At 43.7% G+C, this 24733-nt stretch overlaps 1 protein-coding gene across 3 annotated transcripts in view; it reads right to left on the bottom strand.

The window, feature by feature from the left end:
• Positions 1-4733: 4733 nt before the first annotated feature.
• RGS20 (regulator of G protein signaling 20) overlaps positions 4734-24733 on the bottom strand; it is a 47138-nt gene continuing 27138 nt past the window's right edge. For all 3 annotated transcript variants that reach the window (XM_081497932.1, XM_081497930.1, XM_081497931.1), the window contains 4 exons: positions 10758-10906; positions 7973-8059; positions 6537-6771; positions 4734-5666 (listed from right to left, as the gene is read on the bottom strand). In XM_081497932.1, coding sequence (XP_081354058.1) covers positions 5478-5666; positions 6537-6771; positions 7973-8059; positions 10758-10906 — 660 coding nt within the window. In that variant the 3' untranslated portion in view covers positions 4734-5477. The remainder of the gene's footprint in view (positions 5667-6536; positions 6772-7972; positions 8060-10757; positions 10907-24733) is intronic.

Here is a 24733-nt window from a genome sequence, read left to right on the forward strand (position 1 = left end):
ACTGAGCAGTGGTGCAGAGCACATTTGTCGTCTCCTCCCTGGGCCCCGGTGAGGGATCCAGGCTGATTCAGAGCAGAGTACATGCGTGCATCCTGTGTGTGCACTCAGTGTGATATGAGAAACCAAACAGGGAGTCTTAGATTGGAAAACACCAGCCAGTTATAAAGTAACCAGAAGTAAACATTTCTCAAGGGTAATATCTTATAATGTCTATTTCTAGGACAAAGCAACTGTGTTAACATGGAGGAACTAAAATTTGCTCAGTCGCTAAGTTGTGTCCGACTCTTTGTGACCCCATGGACTGCAGCACGCCAGACTTCCCTGTCCTTCACCATCTCCCAGAGTTTGCACAAATTTATGTCCATTGAGTCGGTGATGCAATCCAACCATTTCATCCTCTGTCAACCCCTTCTCCTGCCTTCAATCTTTCCCAACATCAGGGTCTTTTCCAATGAGTTGGCTCTTTGTATCAGGCGGCCAAAGTATTGCAGCTTCAATGTCAGTTCCTCTAATGAATATTCAGGGTTGATTTCCTTTAGATTGACTGGTTTGATCTCCTTGCTGTTCAAGGGACTCTCAAGAGTCTTCTCCAGCACCACAATTCGAAAGCATCAATTCTTTGGAGCTCAGCCTTCTTCATGGTCTAACTCTCACAGGAGAGCTATGACAAACCTAGACAGCATATTATTGAAAACTGAGATACCACTTTTCTGGCAAAAGTCCCATATAGTCAAAGCTATGTTTTTTCCAGTAGTCATGTACAGATGTGAGAGTTGGATCATAAAGTTAGATGTAGTGACAGTTAGTGAAGAATCATCCCTGGAAAGCAGAAAATCACCACCTTGGTTTTCCAGCTCCCCTGAGAGGATGAGCGTTCATGCAAGTGTTGGGAAGCCATGGCAAGAGTTCTGACACACACACACAAACACACGTGCATCAAAATCTACATGCCTCACAGATGGAACAATGTTTAAAGTGTTAACACTAGACTTCCACAATGATTGCTTCCAGTTCAAAGTAAAATTTGTGGATTTGAGGTATCAAAAACAACAAAAGTGAGATTTAGGGAGTTTTAATCAACAGTTACTCTTTCCTGCCTCCTGCAGCTCCCAACCTCCACCCCATTTAGCTGTAGAAAATTAGCCATTCAAGAAGAATTGAGGGACTTCCCTGGTGGTCCAGTGGTTAAGACTCTACCTTCCACTGCAGGAGATGTAGGTTTGGTCCCTGGTAAGAAAATTAAGATCCCATATGCCATAGGATACAGCTAAAAAGTGAAACAAGAATGTCCCACCAGGAAACGTAAGGTGAATAGTCACTGGTGTAAAAATCCACGTGTTTCTCCAAGTTTCAGAAATAAGCAAAGTGCCAACATTGAAGGTGCTACTTCACAGTGAGTAGGACAGAGGTACTGCCTGACGAGTTCCTAGGTCAAACTGGTTGTGGGGGCTTCTCTCACCCCCTACGTAGTTCCTAGGATGAATGACACAAGTGAAACCAGTCCAGTGCAACAGCTGTGACGAGTAGCTGTGAGTTAGGGAAGGTGGAGCCCGTGCGTTTCTATGGGAAACTTGTTCACTGCTGTGTTCAGCACCTCGGAGAATGGGTGCACCCACTGAGGACTCATGGAATAGTTTTCTTGCTTCTGTTTGTGTTATATCTCGACTGGGGGAGCTGAGCCATGAAGTCTGTCCCACAACTGTGGACCTGGGGGAGGAGGGCAGGTAACCAGTGCCAGCAATGTTGTGAACTCAGTTCCAGGAAGAAGTAACAAGCTCCAGCCTCGGGAGGTCTCTTCTGGTACTTTGGTTCTGCAAAGTGATGCAACAGGCTTATTAATTAAAAATTTTATTCAAATCAACCTGTGTACTCTGGTACTTGTTTATCTAAGTGGTGGATGGAAGATGAAAGCACAGATGACTGCCTCCAATGACTTGTTCTGATTCATTTCCCCAGTGCTATAAAAAGAAAACTAATTTTTTTTTTCTTTAATGGCCCCAACTGCAGAGAGAAACATTTCACATGCTATGTGCCATAGAGTCCGGTTAAATTAGCCCAGGAGTTTCCATAATTGGAAGACTGAGCTTTGACACAAAAGGGCTTTCCCACTCTTATATGCAGCTGACAGTATGTATCCAAATTACCTTTGTAATAATGGTGTTAGAAAGTGTAGCTGATAGAATTGTGAGAGCCCTGGGAAGGGAGGGCATTGCTGTATCTCTTGTCTCTGGCACTAGCTCCCAAACATCTGATTCATTTAAGGGATACCCCATCCCCATGTGACCCTGCTGGGTCTGTCATTCAGTGTCCTGTCCCACCCCACCTGTGCTCCTCCCTGGGGTTACCGTCTGAAAGGTGGGATGATAGATTAGTGCTTCCACTGGACAAGCTGAGCCAGGAGGAGCTGCCCCCGGGGCTCCCTGTACTTTCTACCCGCTGTGTGCAGAGACCCTCTGTATGTTATGAGCTGAGGGGAGTTGAGATGGGAAAGGGAGATCAGGGTCCTGCCCTGCAGGCATTGCAACTACCCTGGACATCTGCTAATGGAAGCCGGTCCATTTACTTTCTGTTTATGCTAGTTTAAGATAGGTTTCTATAACAAGCAACTGAAAAAAGAAAGATGTTTTCATATTAAATGGTTTCGGATGAATACTTGAGTTCAAAGTAAATGCATGATTCTAAGTAAAAGTGAGATAATACAACATCAAAACCTGTGGGAACACTGCTAAGATTTCCAGTTAACTACAGAAGTGTTTTTGATTCAGAAGAAGCATTGAAGTCCCAGGTGAATAGCAGGCTGATTTATCTCAGGATTGTTTCATATACACAGATGGCCCTACAGATTCACACACTGGATTTGTTCATGGTGGGCTTCCCTGTTGATGCAGATGGTAAAGAATCTGCTTGCAATGCAGGAGATGGGCATTCAATCCCTGGGTCACAAGATCCCCTAGAGGAGGGCATGGCAACCCATGGCACTCCAGTATTCTTGCCTGGAGAGCCCCATGGACAGGGGAGCCTGGTGGGCTACAGTCCATGCGGTCACAAAAAGTCGGACACGACTGACACTTTTGGGAGAAATGGAAGAGGAGCTCAAGTGAACCCAGGGAAGAGCTTGGGGGGCGGCACACGGATCATGAGGGCCAGGTGGGCGGGCTCAGAGCAGGGAGGTAGCACTTGGACATGAGGCTGCTCCCCTGGGGATTCTCGGGTGATGTCAGCCGGTACCAGGTTCCCAGGTGAGAAGGGGTGGACCAGAGCCTGGCAGGAGCTCTGGGATCATCTTCACAAGCTCCCCGTCGCCGTCGCCTAGAGGGCTTCCAGAGCTCAGCTCCTCTCTGGACCAGTACTCACAGCTGCTGCTGTCTCCGCCCCACACATCTGTCATCCTTACTTGGGTGTAAGCGGCTGCAGGGCAGCGTCGATGCCTCGATCCCTAAGACATCCTCTTTGTCTAAGGGAAAAATGAGACCCTAGGAGATGGAGTCAGAATCAAGATGCAAACTATCATTATATAGGAAGGATAAGCAACGAGATCCCATTGTAGAGCACAGGGAACTCTATTCAATATCCTGGGATAAACCATTTGTTGTTCAGTCACTAAGTCCTGTCCAACTCTTTGTGACCCCGCGTATGGCAGGCTTCCCTGTCCTTCACCATCTCCCGGAGTTTGCTCAAACTCATGTCCACTGAGTCAGTGATGCCATCCAACCATCTCATCCTCTGCCACCCCCTTCTCCTGCCCTCAATCCTTCCCAGCATCGGTCTTTTCCAGTGAGTCAGCTCTTCACATCAGGTGGCCAAAGTACTGAAGCTTTAGCTTCAGCATAGCATCAGTGTTTCCAATGAATATTCAGGGTTGATTTCCTTTAGGATTGATTGGTTTGACCTCCTTGCTATCCAAGGGACTCTCAAGAGTCTTCTCCAGCACCACAGTTTGGAAGCATCAATTCTTCGGTGCTCAGCCTTCTCTATGGTCCAATTCTTACATCCAGATAAACCATAGTGAAAAAGAATATACATAGGTACAACTGAATCACTTTGCTGTACAGCAGAAATCAATTAACATTGTAAATCAACTATACTTTAACAACAACAAAAAAGTACATGAGAGGGTTTAACGGCTTGGAAAGAAAAGAGCACCTTCAACTGGGGCTGGGCTCAGGAGAGGGCATGTATGCTGGTCCACGCGGATGTATAAGTCACCAGGAAGATGGAGGCTTAGGGGTACTATGGTCACAGTAAAGGAGGAGGGGAGGTGTTTGCTGAGAATGAGGACCAGGGGCTTGAAGAGTATAGTAAAGAAATCTTCAGACTGAAGGGCCAGGGAGGGGGTGACCAAGAGGAAGGCTGTCCTGTGAAGGCTGAGGCGCAAGTGTGGTTCAGTCGCTAAGTTGTGTCTGACCCTTTGTGACCTCAGGCTTCTCTGTCCGTCGGATTCTCCAGGCAAGAAGAATACTGGAGTGGGTTGCCATTTCCTTCCCCAGGGAATCTTCCTGACCAAGGGGTTGAACCTGGGTCTCCTGCATTGCATGCGAGTTCTTTACTGACTGAGTTTCATGCAAATTACGTTCTGGATGCATTTCTTCCCCACTCATTATAGTGATGATTTAAATCTGTAAGGCTGTATTTTCACCTGTGAGCTATGAATTTATTCTGTTCACCGGTGATAAAAACAGTGGGATCTAAAAATGAAATCCTGGTCTGGAAACTAAACGAGAATCTTGAGTGTGTCTGTACTTACTTAATCTTTTATTTCCCAAATAGTTACATGTGCAAAAAAAGGCTGAGATAAAACTCTTGTGCTTTACTTTTTTAGAGTGAAAATGCTCATATTTCTTCAGTACTAAAAAAGGAAATATGCTTATTTGAATGTTTGTGATGAATGCCACTAAGTTGAAAATTCATTCTTTAGGTTGGCAGGCTCTGGTAATAAAAAATAAAGATAACTTGTCAACAAAAGGATTTTCTAAACACTGCTTCTCTTACAAAACTTTTGAGGCTGATCCAGTTAAGAGCACAGCGCTTTACATCAACCATGTAAGATACACATGCACATATATGCATTTAGCAATATACACATGTATCCTAAGATACAGCGGGGTACCAATTTTACAAGTAGAGGTCACATTTTTATAAAATGGGAATCTGGGTCCTGTTTGTTTCCATGATGTACCCTTTGAAGGCAATGTGGGGTCTTCTTGTGTATCCTTTGTCACTTGAGAACACACTACTGTCACCATAAATGTAACTACACAAATTCTCTACACAGCCATACCCCAGTCTTTCCAAAAGGATCAGGAAAGGTGGCTGCAGTTTTCTTGGTGAATGTATCAGTTTTCTGCAGAAGAAAGCGTCTGTTATTAAAACGGCCCGAGTATGACCAGCAGAAGACCCTACCACCTCTAAAATCCCTGTCCTAGACGGAGCCCACGAGTTCTTGGATTATTTTATTAATAATAAATATCTTTGATATCCTAGGCTTCCACTGCTTTCTCTGATAAGGAGCGGAGCAGGTCTTTGTAGAGAGTGGAGTTCATAAAGCGGGGGTATGAGTCTCTGTGCATCAGCGTGTAGATCTGCAGCTGGGCATCGTCAAAGATGTTCCGGGAGGGCTCGGCCATGCTCCTGTTGATGGTCTCCCGCACGCGGGAGTCCAGGCTGACCTGGCGGAGGTGGGGGAAACACCAGGCTCATCAGACGTGGTCCTCTCTAGATATCCACCCCCAACTCCCACAGCTTGTTTGGCTTTTTAAAAATCCCAACCAAGCAAGGTCGTCCCCAGTGCTAAGCTGCCAAAAGAGGAACTGAACACAGAACAGGGGTCCCAAACTTCAGAGGCGTCAGAAGCCCCTGGTGGGCTGGTTAAACAGGGTGGGACCCCTGCAGAGCTTTTGGCTCAGTGGGTCTGGGTGCAGGTGAGAATCTGCATCTCCCATCAGTTCTCAGCGATGCTGGTAGTGATACTTATGGGGGTTGTACTTTTTTTTCAAAACATTTATTTATTTTTAATTAAAGGATAATTGCTTTATGGTATTATGTTGGTTTCTGCCAAACATCAACATGAATCAGCCACAGGTATACCTATGTCCCCTTCCTCTTGAACCTCCTCCCCACCTCCCTCCCCATCCTACCCCTCTAGGTGGTCACAGAGCACTGGGTTGAGCTCCCTGTGTCACACAGCAAATTCTCATTGGCTATCTATTACATATGGTAATATATGTATGTTTCCATGCTACTCTCTCTATTTGTCCCACCCTCTCCTTCCCCCTATAACAGTGTTTACAGCCAGACACAAAGACAGCTCCTTCTGGAGAATCTGACGAAAGTTACGCACACTTTCCCCAGAAAAATGCTCATGATCTTTCACAGATTTTCGAAGGCACTTGGCACCTATTGGTGGGACCACTGCCCAAGTCTATGATGAGTAGGGGGCGGGGTTGTTCTATATTCTGGAGCAGCGGTAACCAGGCCGGGTGACCAGACAGTGAAGGGGTCCTTTTTGCCCACGGCCTCGACCTATGGCGGGCACCTACCTCCTTAGGAGAGAGAATAGAAATGTAGTCTTCGTATATGACCCTCGCTTTCTCTTCAATCATGGCTTTATTTGCTTCTTTCTTCAGCTCCTCGCACGCCATCCAGAAGAGCATGTTCTCCTCGCTGAACTCGGTCCGCAGAAACTCCCGGAAGGCGTTCCTGCCCGCGGGTGTGAGCATGAGCTTGTCAAAGGACTGAGCCCAGGCGCTGGCCTCCTCTAGGGTGGGACCCGGGCTAGGGGTGGGAGAAAGGGGTGCGGGGAGCTGAGGGATCGGGGGGCTGATGGGAATTCAGCCCTGGACAGATGTCCTTTTCCCTCCAAGAATGAAAATGTGCACGCAGGCCCTTTCAGGCTGAGAAAGAGTTGTCCTCATTCCTTAAGCCTTCAGCAAACATACCAGCATGAATTGAACTGTGTCTCCTAAAAAAGAGATGCTGAAGTCCTGACTCTGGACCTTGTGTTAGAAATAGGATATCTGCAGATTTAACCAAGTTAAGATGCGGTCATTAGGGTGGGTCTTCATTCAGTATAACTGGTATTCTTATAAAAAGGGGGATTTGGACACAGACAGACACATGCAGAAAAGGTATGAGTTGATAAGTGAAAATAAGTCCATTCATAATACAGGAAGAAAAAAAGACACTTTTAAAATTTGGCGTTATGGAAAGTAATTTATGTGTTTTTTCCAACTTTTAAAAAAAAACTTCAAAAAATAATATATTAGCTAAAGTATAAAAGTATAGTTAAGAAAAAATGGACCTTTAAAATTTTCCTGAACCTCAACATAATGTGTATTTCATTATGTTCTTTTATTTAAAAAGGTGAATCACATAAAAATAAAATATATCACGTTTTGCCAAGAAGCATCAATTTATATTTGTGATTAACAGGCATTAGATTAATAATGGAACTGACGTTTCTCCCTGTCCCACAATAAGTTGAAAGGAATCTGCTGGGATTTCCCTGGTGATCCAGTGGTTAAGATTCCAAACTCCCAGTGCAGGGAGCACAGGTACGGGCTCAATCCCTGGTCAGGGGACTAAGATCCCATGTGCAATGTGCTCAAAACATTTTTTTTAAATTAAAAAAAATAATTAAAAGGAATTCTACAGAGTGAAAATGTGATGCAACATTATGATTTGATATTAAACTGCAGTTAGAGAAACTATTCTAGTGACACATATAATGCAAAACACCAAAAAATTCCAGCTGGGCATCCCTGGGATGATGGATCTTCACTAAACTTACTGTGATCATCATTTCATGACATATGCAAGTTAAATATTTATGCTGTATACTTTAGTATTATACAGCGCTGGATGTCAACTATATCTCAAAATAATAATTGGAAGAAAAGAAAAAATAATAAGGAATTAAAAATAGTAAGGCTGGCATTTCTGTCAATTCAGCGAGCTAAACACGATGAGATTTTACCTTTCTTCACAGGTGGGAAGGTCTTCTGTTCTGACTTCATAGGAAGTCCTTCTAAGTCTCTGTTCCTCCTGGTTTCTTACAGTGAGACTGCATGAAAGGAGACGTATGAATGAGCGTTGAGATCACTCTGTATCAAGTAACAAGTTCCTTGTTTTCTTGACACAAATGACTGCTTTGTTTTATTAAGAAAACCAAAAGTGTGACAAGCAAGTATTAGCAAAATAAATTCTATATATAATACTCTGGTCTACACAAATGAGGGACAGTTTACATTTAGAATAATAATTCTTTTCGTAAAACAAATGAACTGTTAGGTTGTATGCACTTTGGGGCTATTTGCAGTCATTTTGTGTGGATGTCTGTTTTTATTTCTCCTGAGTAGACACTCAGGAGTGGAAATACTGTCACATGATAACCCTATTTTTAACATTTTGAGGAAGTCCCACACTGTTCTCCTCCAAAGCAGCTGCACCATGTCACGTTCCCACCAGCAATGCTGGCGGGCTCCAGTTCCTCCACACCCGGACCAGCCCTTACTATTGTCTGTCTTTCTAATTCTAGCCATGTAGGTGGGTACGAAGTGTATCACGCTGTGGGTCTGGTTTGCATTTTGCTAATGACCCATGGCATTGAGCATCTTTTCAAGTACTTATCAGCTATTTTTCCATCTTCTTTGGAGATATCTTCTTGAGTTTTAGTTTGACTAAATTCTCTGTTACTTTGCTCCCATACTTTGAAGACATTGCTCTCATCTTTCACAGACGCACATACCTCATGATACTTGGTTTCTGGCTGTGATGATGACATCCAGGCATAGATTTATATTTTATTCACCATAGTTCTTACTTGTAGGAGGAGCCTGCTCTGGGGCCCACCACCACCTGCCCCCCCGCACACCATCAGTCCCAGACTTTGTTCAGGCCATGATCCTGCCTCTTATGCCCTCCCAAGGCACCAGATTGGGGACTAGGGAGATAGGATAAATGCCAGGGGCATCCCACCTTCATGGGGACATCTCTGAGCATCTTTCAGGCACCATCTCACTGAGCCCGATGAGCAGAGTGAAAAGTGTGGAAAAGGGGGCTTAAATGTGGTCTCTTCTCCATTGGTGAGTCTCCTTCCCACTAGGGGGTCCTGGACACCCGTGGTGTAGGGAGTGCCAACACACCCTTCCCCCCAGTCCACTGCTGGGTCCTCTAGACTCCTACTCAGGGCTGAAGGCTTGCCTTGAATGCCAGGCCGCTCAGCCCTATATTTCCACCAGAGTCTGGAGTTCTGTCCCGAATGGACAGACCTCCCAGCATTGGGTTCCATCTGTCCTCGGAGGGTCGCACTTCTAGGCCCACCCACCGGAGTAGAGCTTCTTAGAAATTAATGCCAGCCCGAGGCAAGCAGGAGCAAACCAAACAAACTGTCATGGACTTTTCATTTTCAACCTTCAGCTCCCCTCATCACCTTGTGTGATTCTGTCACTGATCTATCCCAGGGTTTCTTCTTCTCCACGGTCTGGGTCTAACTCGCAGTCAAGCCCAAGTACATTACAATGGTTTCATTGACTAAAGCTATACGCACATTTGGTTGGCATGAGGCATGTTTCATATCCAAGATTTCAGAGATGCAATCTAATGCCCATGTGATTTCTGAGTGTAAATCATACCCCTTTCTCCAGATCTTCAGCAGTGACTCAAACAGTCAAGTTGTATCTCTTTTTTTAAGCAATGAATGTATATCTTCCTCTCCCAGTAAGTTAGCCTATATTTTTAGCTTTTCGTCTCTCTGTCCAGCATAAATTTTAATACTTTTATTTATTAAAAACAATATTAATAGAACAGAAGCAGCAGAATATAAAATGCAGGCTCATGCTCTTTCATAACCCTAATCTTTAAGACCCAAATTAAGTTGTAACTCCTCCAAAAAAACTCTTTCATCTCCAAGTAGAGGGCCTTGAGTTCACTCCTTTTTGACAATCTAGGCACCATTTTTGCCCAGATATTAATATTCAACCATCAGCTAGTTTAGATTGTTCTTTAGACATTTGATATATATTAGTTAGCCTGATTTCAGGAACTTGACTATGTCCCTTCACAGCTAGGATGCAGCCTTGCCTTGCTTTTTTTTTAATATTTTTTTTAATTAATTAATTTTAGCAATGCTGGGTCTTGGTTGCTACGCTGGCTTTTTCTCTAGTTGCAGTGGGTGGGGGCTACTCTCTAGTTGCGGTGTGCAGGCTTCTCACTGTGGTGGCTTCTCTTGCCGTGGAGCACGGACTCTAGGCGCACGGGCTTCAGTAGTTGAGGCACACAAGCTCAGCAGTTATCTTACTGGGGACCCTCGAGTACATGGGCTTCAGTAATTGTGGTTCTCGGGCTCAGCTGCCCCATGGCGTGTGGGATCTTCCTGGATCAGGGAACAAACCCGTGTCCCCAGCACTGGCAGGCAGATTTGTAACCACTGGACCACCAGGGAAGACCTTGTGTTTTCATTCACTTGGCTGACCCCAGGCTTAGCTGTAGGAGGCGGAATCTATTAGCTGCGGCATATGGGATCTAGTTTCCTGACCAGGGATCGAACCCTGGCCCCCGAATTGGGAGCACAGAGCCCCAGCCACTGGACCCCCAGGGAAGCCCTTGTCTTGTGTTTTTGTTTGTTTTGTTGTTTTTGTGGTCCTTTACAAAACCCACATCAGTGTCAGCCATACAGCAGCTGCTTACAAAGCACTTACTGAATCATCATAAGGTGCCATTTTCTTATCAGAAGCATGGTCATAACAAAGCTGCCAGCTTACCAGGAGCAGCTGCAACAACAGCACCAGCAGAAGCAGCAAGTGTTGGAGCCCTGGTTCTCCACCCCAGGCTGGCCGGGGGCGCAGGCTGCGGGCTCCTGGGTGGCGCATACCGGCCGCTTCCTCATCTCCATCCGTTCTGACCCCATCGGCTGCAACAGAAGTGGGGTGGGGGGCAGAGTTAGCATCAGGTAAGCTGGAGATTCCACTCTTTGTGTCACTGAGAAGATGCAGTCCCGTCATCTCTGCTAATTCTGGTAAAAGTTGGTCCTTAGAACCTATTCGTGTGTGTGTGCTAAGTCACTTCAGTCATGTCCAACTCTTTGTGACCCCATGGACTGTAGCCCACCAGACTCCTCTGTCCATGGGATTCTCCAGGCAAGAATACTGGAGTGGGTTGCAATGCCCTCCTCCAGGGGAACTTCCCGACCCAGGGATCGAATTGTGTCTCCTGGGTCTCCTGCATTGGCAGGTGGGTTCTTTACCACTAGCACCACCTGGGAAACCCTTAGAATCCATTCATTTACCATTTATTCACTGTCTAGAACCTGCCATGTGCTGTGATAAATTCTAGGAGCGAAATGACGAATGGCGGTCCCTGCGCTTAACTCACAGTTCAGTCAAGGAGGTGGATGCTGACATCCCTCAACATCACAGTGAGGACCTCCCACAGGTGCGTTTCCCAGTTTGAGTTCCCCCAACCCCACCCCTGCTGGACCAACATCGTGGGGCATGTGGGGGCAATTTCACTGACTGGATCACAGTGGCAAAGCTCTTGGAGCCGTGCCTGTGTCCTGCTCAGTGATGCCCTGGGCACACCCAGAAGACAGTGACACCCCCCCCAAATGTGCTGCCACCTGTAGAAATGATGCCCTGGCCTTCCTCCCTGGACATGGTGCCACCGGAAAGCCCTTCCACCCTCCTCTTTCCTGAGAACTACAGGAATGGCTGGAGGAGAGAACTATAAAAGTAGCATAAGAAAGAGAAATTGCTGAATCCATTTTTAACTTTTGATACCGTGGTTAAAAAATTGTTGGCAGAGTAAAAGGAAAAAAATTTAAAGCCCCGTTAAAGAACCTCAAATAGGTCTTTGGAATTAAATTCTGTATTTGTTATTCCATTCCAACATTAGATTTATCTATTCTTACTATTACTTATCTTTTTGTATTATTGGATTTTGTTTTAATTATCATAGTTTTATTATGTGTTTTCATATTGAGTAGGCTAAATTCTTTTTATGAATTAAAACCAAAAGAAGTTTTTGGCTGTTCTTGCCTGTTTGTTCTTCCAGTGGAATCAGCTTGTCAATCCCATGTGGAATTCTGGTTAAGACCATGTTGAATTTACAAGAAATATTTGTGAGAAATGACACCTGTTTCAGCACCTATCGAGGATGACCGTGTCTTAGACTTCGTCCTATTACAAGTTCATCATTAAAACCATGTAGTCTGTAAGCTTTAATTATATGCAGTGGCCCATCTCTGGGTACCCTGCTTCCCAGGTAATGAGCATTAAGCTAAAACACCTTTGTTCTGCTCACAGGAAACATCTTGACCCGGCCCACCCTCTTTGCAACAAAGTCAATCATCTTCTCAGTGTGCTGGCTTTTTGTTTGTTTTTAGTTTTATGTATTTATTTTTGGTTGTGCTGGGTCTTTGTTGCTGCTCTTCTTATTGCTGTGGCTTCTCTTGATGTGGAGCACAGGCTCTAGGAGCATGAGCTTCAGCAGTTACGGCTCATGGGCTTGGTAGTTGCAGCTTGAAGGCTTAACTGCCCCACCACACGTGGGATCTTCCCTCACCAGGGATCAAACCGGTGTCCCCTGCATTGCAAGGTGGATTCTTAACCACTGGGCCACTGGGAAGCCCCTGCTGGCTTTCTGAATAAAGTCATTATTCTTTGCCCCCAAAACTGGTCTTTCAATTGACTGGCCTGTCCTGGTCATGAGCAGGCTGAGCCTGGACTCATTAACAACAGCTTTGGATTAGCCCTCATCTTTTGATTACACAGGGATGTAAGTTCCAGGACAGAAGGAGAGACCCATCAGAGGGGTGTACTGTCCCTCATCCACAGGCAGAACAACACTCACAACACCTGTCCAAGCACCCAGCCTGGGCAGTCCATCCTCCCAGGTAGACCCTATTCTCACCGCATCAGTGGCATTTCAGTGCAGCCAGAGACAGACGATGCTCTCACTTCATTTAGGACGTGGAGGGGCAAGGACAAATTAGCACAATCTCCAGACTAATCAGCTTTGAACCACAGATACTCTGGGTAACTGTTTTTTTCTCAAAGATACTGATGCAACTTGCCTCATTAAAAACAAAATCCCAGGGCTTCCCTGGTGGCTCACTGGTCAAGAATCTGCCTGCCAATGCAGGAGACACAGGTTCAGTCCCTGGTCTGGGAAGATCCCACATGCCGCGGAGCAGCTAAGCCAGTGTGCCACAACTACTGAGCCTGTGCTCCAGAGCCCAGGAGCTGCAATTACTGAGCCCATGTGTTCTAGAGCCCGTGCTCTGCAACAAGAGAAGCCACCAAAATGAGAAACCTGAGCACTGCAACTAGAGAAAACCCTGAACAGCAACAAAGACCCAGCACTGCCAAAAATAAATAAATAAATAATTGTATTTTTTAAAAAATCCCAGTTGTTTCTCAAAAAGAAAAAAGGATTGTGACGTGGTCATGTCAGCAGGTTTCAAGAGACTCCTGTTTCAACATCTTTGCAAGACTGGGTCCTAAAGTTTGATTTCTGTTCTCTTCATATTTTCTTCCTTTCTTTGAGTCAGAATGGGTATTTCTCATTTCCTGAAAAATAAGCCATCCCTTTCATTGTGTTTTCAAATTTACTGGAACTTATCATTATAGGTTATCTTAATTGTTTGAGCGAGATGCTTTAAATTATTGCAGGCCTGTTCAAAAGGCAAACATGTAGTACCTTATGGGAGAGTTGTGTAAGTGTCACTAAATATTTGTAGAGAATTTTTCAAATGTCATAGTTAATTAATATGAAGACTAACAACATATATTAAATACCTATCTATATACAAAAATTTAAAAATATGCCATTGTCATATATGTTGGTTCAGTTCATCCTTTCAGACACTTGATATGTGATCTGATTTGCCAAACGAGCTTCGTGCATCTCTTTTTTGGCCTCCATCATATGTGTGGGAGAACTCTGAATACATTTCATTTCCATCTGCTCTAAGCAACACAGAATCAGTACTCCTTAGACACTGCCATTCTATTCTTCTTGTGGGCTATGTGTGGCGCAGACTACTGGCCATAACTTCAGTGTCTGTTGGCATGATCCAAGCATGAGGCCCCAGCAACTAGCCTTTGTTTGAGGGTCCAGAGGCTTAGAAGTTAGATGAATGTAAAACTAATGTCAGTGACCTCAGAAACTGTTTCTATAATTTATGGCAGCCTGAGGAAATGGTAAAAAACAGGTTGGCAGTTTATTAAATGTTCTGTAGTCCATTGGGCTCCTCTGTCCATAGGATTTTACAGGCAAGAATACTGGAGTGGGTTGCCATTTCCTTCCCCAGGGGATCTTCCCAACCTAGTGATCAAACCCGCATCTCCTGCTTGGCAGGAAGATTCTTTACCACTGAGCCACCTGGGAAGCTCTATTAAATATTTAGATCTTAACTAAGAGATCATCCTACTCAAACATGGCTTTTCCACTCCCAGGAACCCAACATTTAAGAGAATTCTTTTCAAGATCAAGTAAAAAAAAATGTAAATTCTTAATCTTGATCAAAATCTTTGGTAATTTGGAATTGAAAAGAGTAACTAGTTATAAAAAATTTTAGCCTAACAGTGACTCTCTCAGAAAAGTTATTTTCTTGTAAACTTAAACTTGGCGGTTGGATTCCATGAATAGCTATTTATTTTCATTACGGTTTCCAAATTCTGAAAATAGCCATTATTCAATTACACATAGGGAATATGATGAAAGAACAAGCATTGCCCAGAAAAAAAAAATCTTCTCTCTTAAAAGGGCCTGATTCTAAGCTGTAGAATCATAGACAAGGTCCCGATGAAGGAAAACCAAGAACCTTCAAGGACATAACATTAAAACCATCCCCAGCGACCTTTAGAAGGATGATCTTACCATCAGTAGGAAGTGATGGGCCCTGAAAGAGTTAAGCCAGAACATAAGGAAATTTGAGAGACAAACTTCCCCTCGAGTCAGGAGTGCTCTGTCTTTATAAGGACACCCTTTACAAGGACACCCTGGTCTTTATAAGGAGACCCTGGTCCAGTGTGGCCTCATCTGCACTTGATTACATCTGCAAAGTGCCTTTTCCCAAATAAGGCTACATTTATGAGTGTGAACAATATTCAAGGATAATTAAGAGAACAATGCTTCATATTTTTATGGGGCTTCACAGATTACAGGAGACTTTCATATGTATTACCTCATTTGTATTTTTCCCCACATTTCCGTGAGCCAAGAAAGACAGTTATTAGTTCCTCTTCTCAGGTGAAGAAACCAAGGCTTAAAGAGGCTTACCTCATCCCTGAGGTGCCTCGGATGGACCTGTAGCCCGGGTGGCCAAGCCCGTTGTCTTTCTTCATGCCAGTGTGTCAACCCAAGGGCCTTCTTCAGAAATTTGACAGCTCAGCACAGACACACGCATTTTATTTTTTATCAGACGCCTGAATTTTATAACACACTAGTGTGACAATATTTCTAGTTATGATGTTTACTTTGACCTGTACGTGACCTAATCTACTTAATTTTTAGGCCAAGGGAACTAAGTGACTTTTCCACGGCCCCTTGGCTAGTTGACAGTGTGTAAGCGACTAGAATTTACAAACTGTTCACACACACATGCGACTCATGTTCTTTCCGATACATTATGCTGCTTCCCTTGAGACTGTACATATTTTACATTTTTAAAAAAAACTTTAACCATTTTTTAAATTGAAGTATAGTTGATTTACAATGTTTTGTTGGGTTTCAGGTGCCCAACAGTGATTCGGTTACTTTGAATAATCTTTTCCAGATTCTTTTCCATTGTAGGTTACTATAAGATATTGAATATTGTTCTCTGTGCTATACAGTAGGTCCTTTTTTCCTACTTTATATACAGATTCTTTACCATCTGAGCCACCAGGGGAGCCCATTTTATATACAGTACTGAGTATATGTTAATACAAAACTTGTAATTTATCCCTCTCCTGGATCCCTCTGCTAACCATAAGTTTAGTTTCTACATCTGTGACTCTATTTCTGTTTGTAAATAAGTTCATTTGTATCATTTTTTAAGATTCCGCGTGTAAGTGATATCATATGATATTTGTCTTTGTCTGACTTGACACGATATTTTTATAAACATTAACATATACTTAGGTATTTAGATATTCTAATCAGTTTTTCATTTCTTTTGGCCCCAAATGCAGAAACCACTTGCAAATGTAATTGCAGATATAAGATTTCATCAAACGCAGAACTTGAATTTAAATCCGAACTTGAAAACAAAACTTTTTTTTTTTGCCTTGCTGAGCGGTATGTGGGATCTTAGTTCTGTGACCAGAATCCAGCCCACACCCCCTGCAGTGTATGCGTGGAGTCTCAACCACTGGACCACCAGGGAAGTTCCAATAAAACTAATTAAAAAAGAAAAGAAAATCCCCAATGAAAAAGGAATACATGCTGGTGAACCCTCAACCAGGCTTCCATGCTGAGCACAGAGGCACACAGAGAAATCACAGCTCCGCTGAACTCTTCAATCCTTCTCCCAGCCCCAGAAATAACCAGTGTTAAGATTTTGATGTGATTCTTTCCAGAACCATTTCTTGATCTCTTTTTCGGTTGTGCACGAAGCATCTGGGATCTTAGTCTCCCAATCAGAGATCGAACCCTCAGACCCTGCGTTGGAAGTGAGGAATCTTAACCACTGGACTGCCAGGGAAGTCCCTCCAGAACCATTCCTATGAAGATAAGAACACATAAGTAACTTTAGTTTAAAACACAGTCTTAGTAATGCTTATCTAAACAGCCTCAGATGCTGTGTATGCCTTATGTTTTTTGCTTTAAAAATATGTCAGAAATCTTACTGAACGGGACATGTAGCTCTGACTCCTTCATTTAATAGGTGACTAGGCTCTCATAGTTTAGATGCTTCGACATATCATGACACAATTACTCTTTCCCCTAGAGACCATAAAAGATTGGCAGATTTGACTATATAAAAATTCTAAACTTGGGAGCCATGAGCTAATATAAACAAGGCTGCCCCTGCCAAGTGTGGGAAAGTTTAAGTATCAGAAAGAAAATATTAACTGCAATGAAAAAAACATCAGATGTGTGTGAATCTGTGATTTCACAGTGATGTGAAAACACTCACTGTTACTTTTAGAAAATGTTAGGGAACCAACTGATTTTGAAAACTGGTAAATACTGACAGAATCAAGGTTTTATCCTGTCTTTTCCAACACAAACATGACTCCAGGGTAACCTAAGAGTTAATAAGGAGAAATTTCTCTTTACAAAAGTTTGCTTGTTGTTGTTTAGTTGCTCAGTCGTGTCCAAATCTTTGCGACCCCATGGACTGTAGCCTGCCAGGTTGCTCTGTCCATGAGATTTCCCAGGCAAGAATACTGGAGTGAGCTGCCATTTCCTTCTCCAGGAGATCTTCCCGACCCAGGGATAGAACCTCAGTCTCCTGCAGAGTCTTTACCACTGAACCACCAAGGAAGTCCCTTACAAAAGTTTACTAGCTAATAAATGGAGATGCTCCCGCCTAGACCATAGTATCTGACCACCTCTCACACACATTATGGGGCTTCCCCGGTAGCTAAGTGGTAAAGAATCTGCCTCCCAATGCAGGAGACATAAGAGGCATGGGTTTGATCCCTGGGTGGGGAAGATCTCTTTGAGGAGGTCATGGCAACCCACTCCAGTATTCTTGCCTGGAAAATCCCGTGGGCAGAGGAGCCTGATGGGCTACAGTTCATGGGGTCGCAAAAAAGTCGGACAGGACTGAGTGACTGAGCAGCAGCAGCAGCACATACATTATGCTAGGGCATTAATTTGACTTGATTTCCTCTGTCTCGCCCTCAAAGAGCTCTCCTAATATTTTACGTGATGCTGGGAAAGATTGAAGGCAGGAGGAGACGGGGGTGACGGAGGATGAGATGGTTGGATGGTATCACCGATTCAAAGGACATGAGTTTGATCAAACTCTGGGAGACTGTGAAGGACAGGGAAGCCTGGTATGCTGGAATCCATGGGATCTCAAAGAGTCAGACATGATTGAGCAACAGAACAACAAATACTTTTTAAAGATTTTTTTTTTTAAGTGGATCATTTTTGAAAGTCTTTATTGAATTTGTTACAGCACTGCTTCTGTTTTATGTTTTGGGTTTTTTGGCCCCAAGGTATGTGGGGTCTTAGCTCCCCAACTGTACCCCCTGCCACTGCAAGAGGAAGTCTTAAGCACTGGACCACCAGGGAAGTCTCTCCCAATATTTCTTGGAGGCTGTTCAAAGGATCAGGTTTTTTTTGCTTCTCTGAATTCAGAACAGAGCTCCTCTCCTCCACAGCCACACCTGTTCATTTCCCTTTGGCTGTTTCCTGAGCTCTCCTCGATGGGTACCAACATCATCAAGAGAACAGTCTTCCAGGAACATTCTCTGCATTCTCCCAAGACACTCTTTCCCTTGTTCTCTGCAGTAACATTTCTGAGGACTTAGCCCCATTTGCTCCTAATTTTAGCCTCCTTTTGGTCCTTCTGCCTTCTAAGTCTTCCCAATCTGGGAAAACTCTTTCTATTAATAACATCTTTCCCCCAGATGCAGGATGATTTTTCGCAGATGTGTGTCAGTTCTAGGTTCTACTATGACCCCGCCTGCAGGGCGAGTGCATCCAGGGAGTGCTCAGTGGTGGTACCTGGTGGAGGGTGGGGTAGGGCTGCCACAGGTTCTCCTTGGAGTCTGGCACTCACCCGGGGTGGGATGGAGGAAGCTGTGATCCAGGACCCTCTCAGCCCGAGCCCCTCACTCCTGGTAGAACTGGAAGAAATCTAGGGCACAGGCTGGGGAAAGGAACGGTTAGACCTCCTTACTCGTGAGGGAAGAGGGAGCAGTCTGGTAAGCCAGGCACGCAGGCTTCCAGAAGCCAGAGGAGCTGTTTCTAAGGATGAGTGGCTCTGAGGCTGATGAATCCGACAAGAAGTCTTTTTTGGCTTCTTCTTGTCTTTTATTGAAGAATCTACACAATGGGACTTCCCTCATAGCTCAGTGGTTAAGAATCCACCTACCAGTGCAGGGGACATAGGTTTGGTCCCTGGTGCAGGAAGATTCCACATGCCCTGGAGTAACGGAGCCCAGTGTGCCCCAAATGCTGAGCCTATACATCCTAGAGCTCCACAATAAGAGAAGCCCCTGAAAAGAGAAGTCTGTGTACCACAAGTAGAGAGTAGCCCCTGCTCACTGTAACTAGAGAAAACCCTCGCATAGCAATGAAGATCCAGGAAGGAAGGAAGGGAGGAAGGAAGGAAGGAGGAAGAAAGAATATACACAATGGATAACCAACAAGGTCCTACTGTGGAGCACAAGGAACTATCTTCAATATCCTGGGATAAACCATAATGGAAAAGAATATGCAAAAGAGTCACTTTGCTGTGCAGTGCGAATTAACACAACATAGTAAATCGACTGAAAAAACAGAATTTACACAGTGGGGTTTGAAAAACAGACCAACTGAAAGTAGAGGGTGGATCACAGTGTAGAACTCTCCCTGGAGTTAGCTACCTACTCTGAAAATAGCAACAGGTGAACGTGGCTTTCTCTGAATCACATACTCCAGGCATAAACACCAATCACCTGGTGCCAATTAAGTCACAAACAGGCCCTCTGCCTGCCCAGGGCTCCCACCTGTTGTTATTATTAGCAGCTGAGAAATAAGATGAATCCTGTCAACAACGATGTTTCTACTGTTTCGTGGGATCTTGAAGTCAGCTGATTTTAAGTGTGAGAATCCTGTGGTCTAGTCATCAGCAGAACAAAGTCCGACTCACTCTGGCTCATGAAATATTAATGAAGAGCTAGAATTATTTGCATTGACTTCAGCACAATAAATAGACAAAAAGTCAAACCAAATCTGTGTCTTCCACTTAAAGCTTCCACAGAAAGCTATTCACATTTAGTAACTTCCCAGTTTTAGGGAGAGATCTTAGTGTGTCCTCTAGTTTTCAAATTTTTCTGCCTTTTGGTTTTATTGGCTGAATAATTTTGGGTCTATTTTAAGGAAAAGCTGGTTCATTATTTTAGTAGGGGAAATCAACTGAGAGTTTAATAATAATAGACTTTTTAGAATTATAATTACTTCCAGATGGATGATTACATCTGTCCTTACCTTCTAAAAGAACTACTTAAGTGACCATCTGTTTTTCACTAACTTTGAATGGAAATCTTTACTCTTTTGTTTATCTGGCTGTCACCAAGTTTGTAACTTGAACCACATTGAAGGTTTTTAAGACTATGATAGTGATGTGCTTTTCTTCTGTCATTATTAAATGAACATATTGTATAACTCAACTTTTGCAACTGCCTTTGGGAAATTAAAGTATGATCAGAAGGAAATAAATGAACTATACATGCTTTTACTTGTTCTTTCTTAATACCAATCAACAGTTACAGTGTATTTTGCAAGTACTGATTGAAATGTTGACCGTGGGCATTCCTTACCCCATGAGGCCATGGGACTTTCTCAAGGAGATTGTAGATGACTGCTTAGCCCAGGGCACCTCCGAAAGAATTCAGCATTTACTAAATCTTTGTCTCTAGGGCTGTTTCAGGCAATCTTCAAACTGGTAAAGAATGTGCCAGGTTTGGGTAAGAATTTCTGCCAACTTTTACTGCTTCCTTTCAAAGCAAGGAACACGTGCTTTGTTGCATCCAACTCTTTGCGACCCTATGGACTGTAACCCGCCAGACTCCTCTGTCCATGGGACTTCCCAGGCAAGAATACTGGAGTGGGTTGCCAGTTCCTCCTCCAGGGGATCTTCCTGACCCAGAGATCAAACCCGTATCTCATGCATCTCCTGCATTGGCAGGTGGATTCTTTACCACTGAGCCACCTGGCTCTCTAAGAATTTCTGAGCAATCATTGCAAATTACAGAAAAAACAGGAAGAAATATTTTCAACACAGACGAGCGAATGTCTAAAATCGAACAGGGTTGCAAAAGAAAGGGACTTGGTGGGTGACAGCTGACGGTGGTGGCTTTCTTCTTCGAATGATGCAAATGTGAAAATGTTCTCAAGTGGATAACGGCGATAGTTACCCACTCTGAATCTGCTAACAGTCCTTAAACTGCACGTGTCTAATGGGTGTCATCTGACATAAGTCACTAGCCTACACTGTGCTTCTGGTGGCTGTCATTCTTGCTTCCTGTTTCATCAAGTTCACTTGACTCAGGTATAGTAACTAACTGGGCTTCCCTGGTGGCTCAGTGGTAAAGAATCTACCTGCCAATGCAGGAGATGAAGGTTCGATCCCTAGTCTGGGAAGATCCCCTGGAGGAGGAAGTGGCAACCCACTCCAGTATTCTTGCCTGGAAAATCCCATGGACAGAGGAGCCTGGAGGGCTACAGTCTATGGGGTGGCAAAGAGTCAGACATGACTTAGTGACTGAACAACAACAATGATAACTAACTGGATAGTGTTCATTTGGTTGGAAATGATAAAGCCATCCCATGACTGAAAGTTGAGACACATCAAAAGGAAAGAAAAATATCCAAGGACGAAGGGAGAGAGAAGACGGTGGGGGCTAGTGCCCGTGGTGTGCTGCTGCGGTGGAGGGGTAGTGGTGATGCCAAGAACAAAGGTGATGCTGGGGAGACAGGAATGGAGCATCCCACGGCACTGGGGTGTGGTCCCTGTGGGGACCAGAGCCGGGATCCGGAGGGAAATGCTACATCACAGTCCAGAACCACGGTATTTATCACAAATCTTTAGGTGTGTATTTGGGGGGAAAGTGCCATGGAAATCCTTTCCCTACATGTCATGTTACAGTGGGGAGTCCAGATGGACATGCTGGGCTGGTGATGTAGCATCCTTGTGTTCTCCTTTATCCACACAGGTTAGCACCAAGGTCAGGAATGCAAGCTCTTTCCCGGTTAAAAGCACTTGAGTGCTCTTTGGCCCAGAGAATTACGATATTTATAGCCTTTCCTACGATCAACAGGGAAGAAGTGGATTCCCAAAGTGCACCCTGAGAAACAGAAATGCACAGAATGTAACTAATTACATTTCAGATTTTACTTAATAGGGAAGACAATGGGTAAGTGCAATGAAAGCCACGTAAGTCCTGATTCTTTCCAGTCTCATACATATTTCATCTCTACCTCTGGCTTTAAAATCTAAATAAAACTAGAGCCTGGAAGATATCATGGATTATGCGTGCTTCAATGAAACCATGAGAATGTGAATAGAAATTTCACGTGAATTTAAAGCCTCTACAAGTCCACACTTCTATGAAAGTACCTGAAATACTGATGAAAGCAGAAGAGCATTAAGAGAGAAACCAGTTTCATCAAGAAGACAAGAGACAACAGACATTGGCAAGGTGGTGAAAAAGGAAACCACGGTGGTTAGTGGGAATGTAAATGGTGTGGCCACTATGGAGAACAATATGTAAGTTCCTCAAAAAACTAAAAATAGAACTACCAGATGATCCAGCAGTTCAACTCCGGTACATACACAAAGGATATGAAGACAGGATTTAGATATCTTATCTGCACCCCCATGTTTACTGCAGCATTATTCACAGTAGCCAAGATGTTGAAACAACCCAAGTGCCCGTTGAGGATGAGTGGATAAAAAAGAGGTGGTATATATACAGGACAGAATATTATTCAGCCACAAGGAAGGAAGATATTCTCCCATTTGGGAAAAACATGGATGGACCTTGAGAACATGGTGTTAAGTGAGGTAAGTCAGACAGAAAGACAAGTACTAGATTGTATCGCTTACATGTGGAATCTAAAAAAGTTCAGTCTGTAAAAACAGAGACAAGTGGTGGTTACGAAACCCAGAGGGTCCTCCCAAATCTCCCTGCAGTCTTGTAGTCTGGTCTAGTCTGCGGGGTCTCCTGACGAATTCTGTATTTACTGAGCACAAACCTCACATACATCAGGACTGGAGGAATATTTGCTAGTTGAAGAACTTCTTTTCCACCAGTTACAGCAGATGGGTTATGAAATGTATTAATGTACACACAAACCAAGGATAATAAAAAGTTACGAAAAGATGTGTTCGTAAGTCACTAAACCAGGCTTTTCTACTTTCAGATCAGTCTGGGCAAATTTTCTATCTCTTTTCTTTGTTCACCACAAATTATACTTTTCACCATAGGAAATTCTCCATGATCCGAGACTGGATAGTAGGGTTGGCTAGTCAGACTTGGCCTCTTGTACATTATCAGTTAGAATTTTCATCTGTGATGATAATCCTATTATAAATGATATGAAATATTCAGCTCCCGTCCTGTTAAAGCTTTCAGGCTATAATCTGAATCCCTAAGAGCCTTCACAGTCTGAGCACCCATCCACAAAATCTTTGTGTGGATCATTCCCCTCTTCTTTCTTCATTACGACTTCTACAAAATATTTTATATCAAATTTAATAAAATACTTGTACTTAATTATTTCCTGCCTCCAGTGTCATTTTTTTCTGCATCAATTTTAAAAATTATTTATTTATTTAGGATGTATAGTTTACAATGTGGTGTCAGTTTCTGCTGTACAACAAAGTGACTCAGCCATACATATTCATATATCCACACTCTTTTTTTGGATTTCCTTCCCATTTAGGTCGCTCCGTTAGTACTTTTGGGACTTGCTAACTGTCATTAAGTTTTCCCGTTCATATGAAAATGCTGAATGTTGAAATGGTGGATACCAAAAGGAAACTGAAATTAGATCCTTTGATTTTATCTCCTATAGGAGATTGTCTTTCAGTGGACTCGTGGTCTCTCCTTTTGAATTTTTTTTTTTCTTGAGAGTGCCTTATTACTCTAAGAAATGTCATCGTTATTGGTTGAACTTACTTTCTTAGAGGCCGTTTCCTACAAGAACCTGGTAGTGGTACCCCACAGTGACATTTAGATTATGGATCAGAGGTAACACTTTGTCTGTAAAGGACTAGAGAGTAAGTACGGTGGCCGGTGAGCAGTCCATCTCCAGTTCTCTCCCCCACAGATTCTAGGGACAGCGACAAGAGTTGAGTGTTGCAATGGAGACCACATGGCCCTCATAGCCCAAAATATCTACTCTTTTTATCTAGAATCCAGTCTTTGTTAGTCCTCCTCCTGTGGCCCTTAATGGTAATCCTTGACACCAGAATAAAATCTTAACTCTATCAGGGCCTGCTTTCTCTCAATAATTTCCAACCTATGTGCAGTTTCCCCTTTGTCTGAATGAGCAGATGGAGTAGAAAGCACGCCTTACTTCTGTTTACTCCATGGGGCAGTCCCTGCACTGCCTTAGATCTACACCATCCACCCAGAGAGCCTCACTCTTCACCCCACAGCTGTGAATGGGCCACTTTCAGCCAGACTAGGATTGCTTTTTGATGCCCATCAGTGGATGCCTCCGGAGGCCTTTTCCAGCAGGTCCGCTGCTGATGAGAACAGGCTAACAGGCATACCAGCATACCTTCACCTCGGTTCCACACTGTCTTCCTGTTCCCAAGACAGTTCTCCAGGGGCTGAGCTGTTGAGATGTTTTTGTCTGCTGTTCCTAGGACATGTGTGACAGAATCTCTGTTTGGTTTTCTACAATTTGCATCAAAATATCTTCTGAATTTTAGGTTCCCCACCACCCTACGACCTGCCGGCATGAAGTATTAGATGGCTAGATATGCTGAACAAGCAGATCTAAAATTGAAAAAATTCTCAGTGAATTGGAATGTTTAATGCTTATGCATTTTAGACTCTTGTAGGGAACCATAGCCATTCAT

Source organism: Giraffa tippelskirchi, chromosome 6 (assembly GCF_054371585.1).
Source record: "Giraffa tippelskirchi isolate mGirTip1 chromosome 6, T2T-mGirTip1v1.2.pri, whole genome shotgun sequence".
Lineage (NCBI taxonomy): Eukaryota > Metazoa > Chordata > Mammalia > Artiodactyla > Giraffidae > Giraffa > Giraffa tippelskirchi.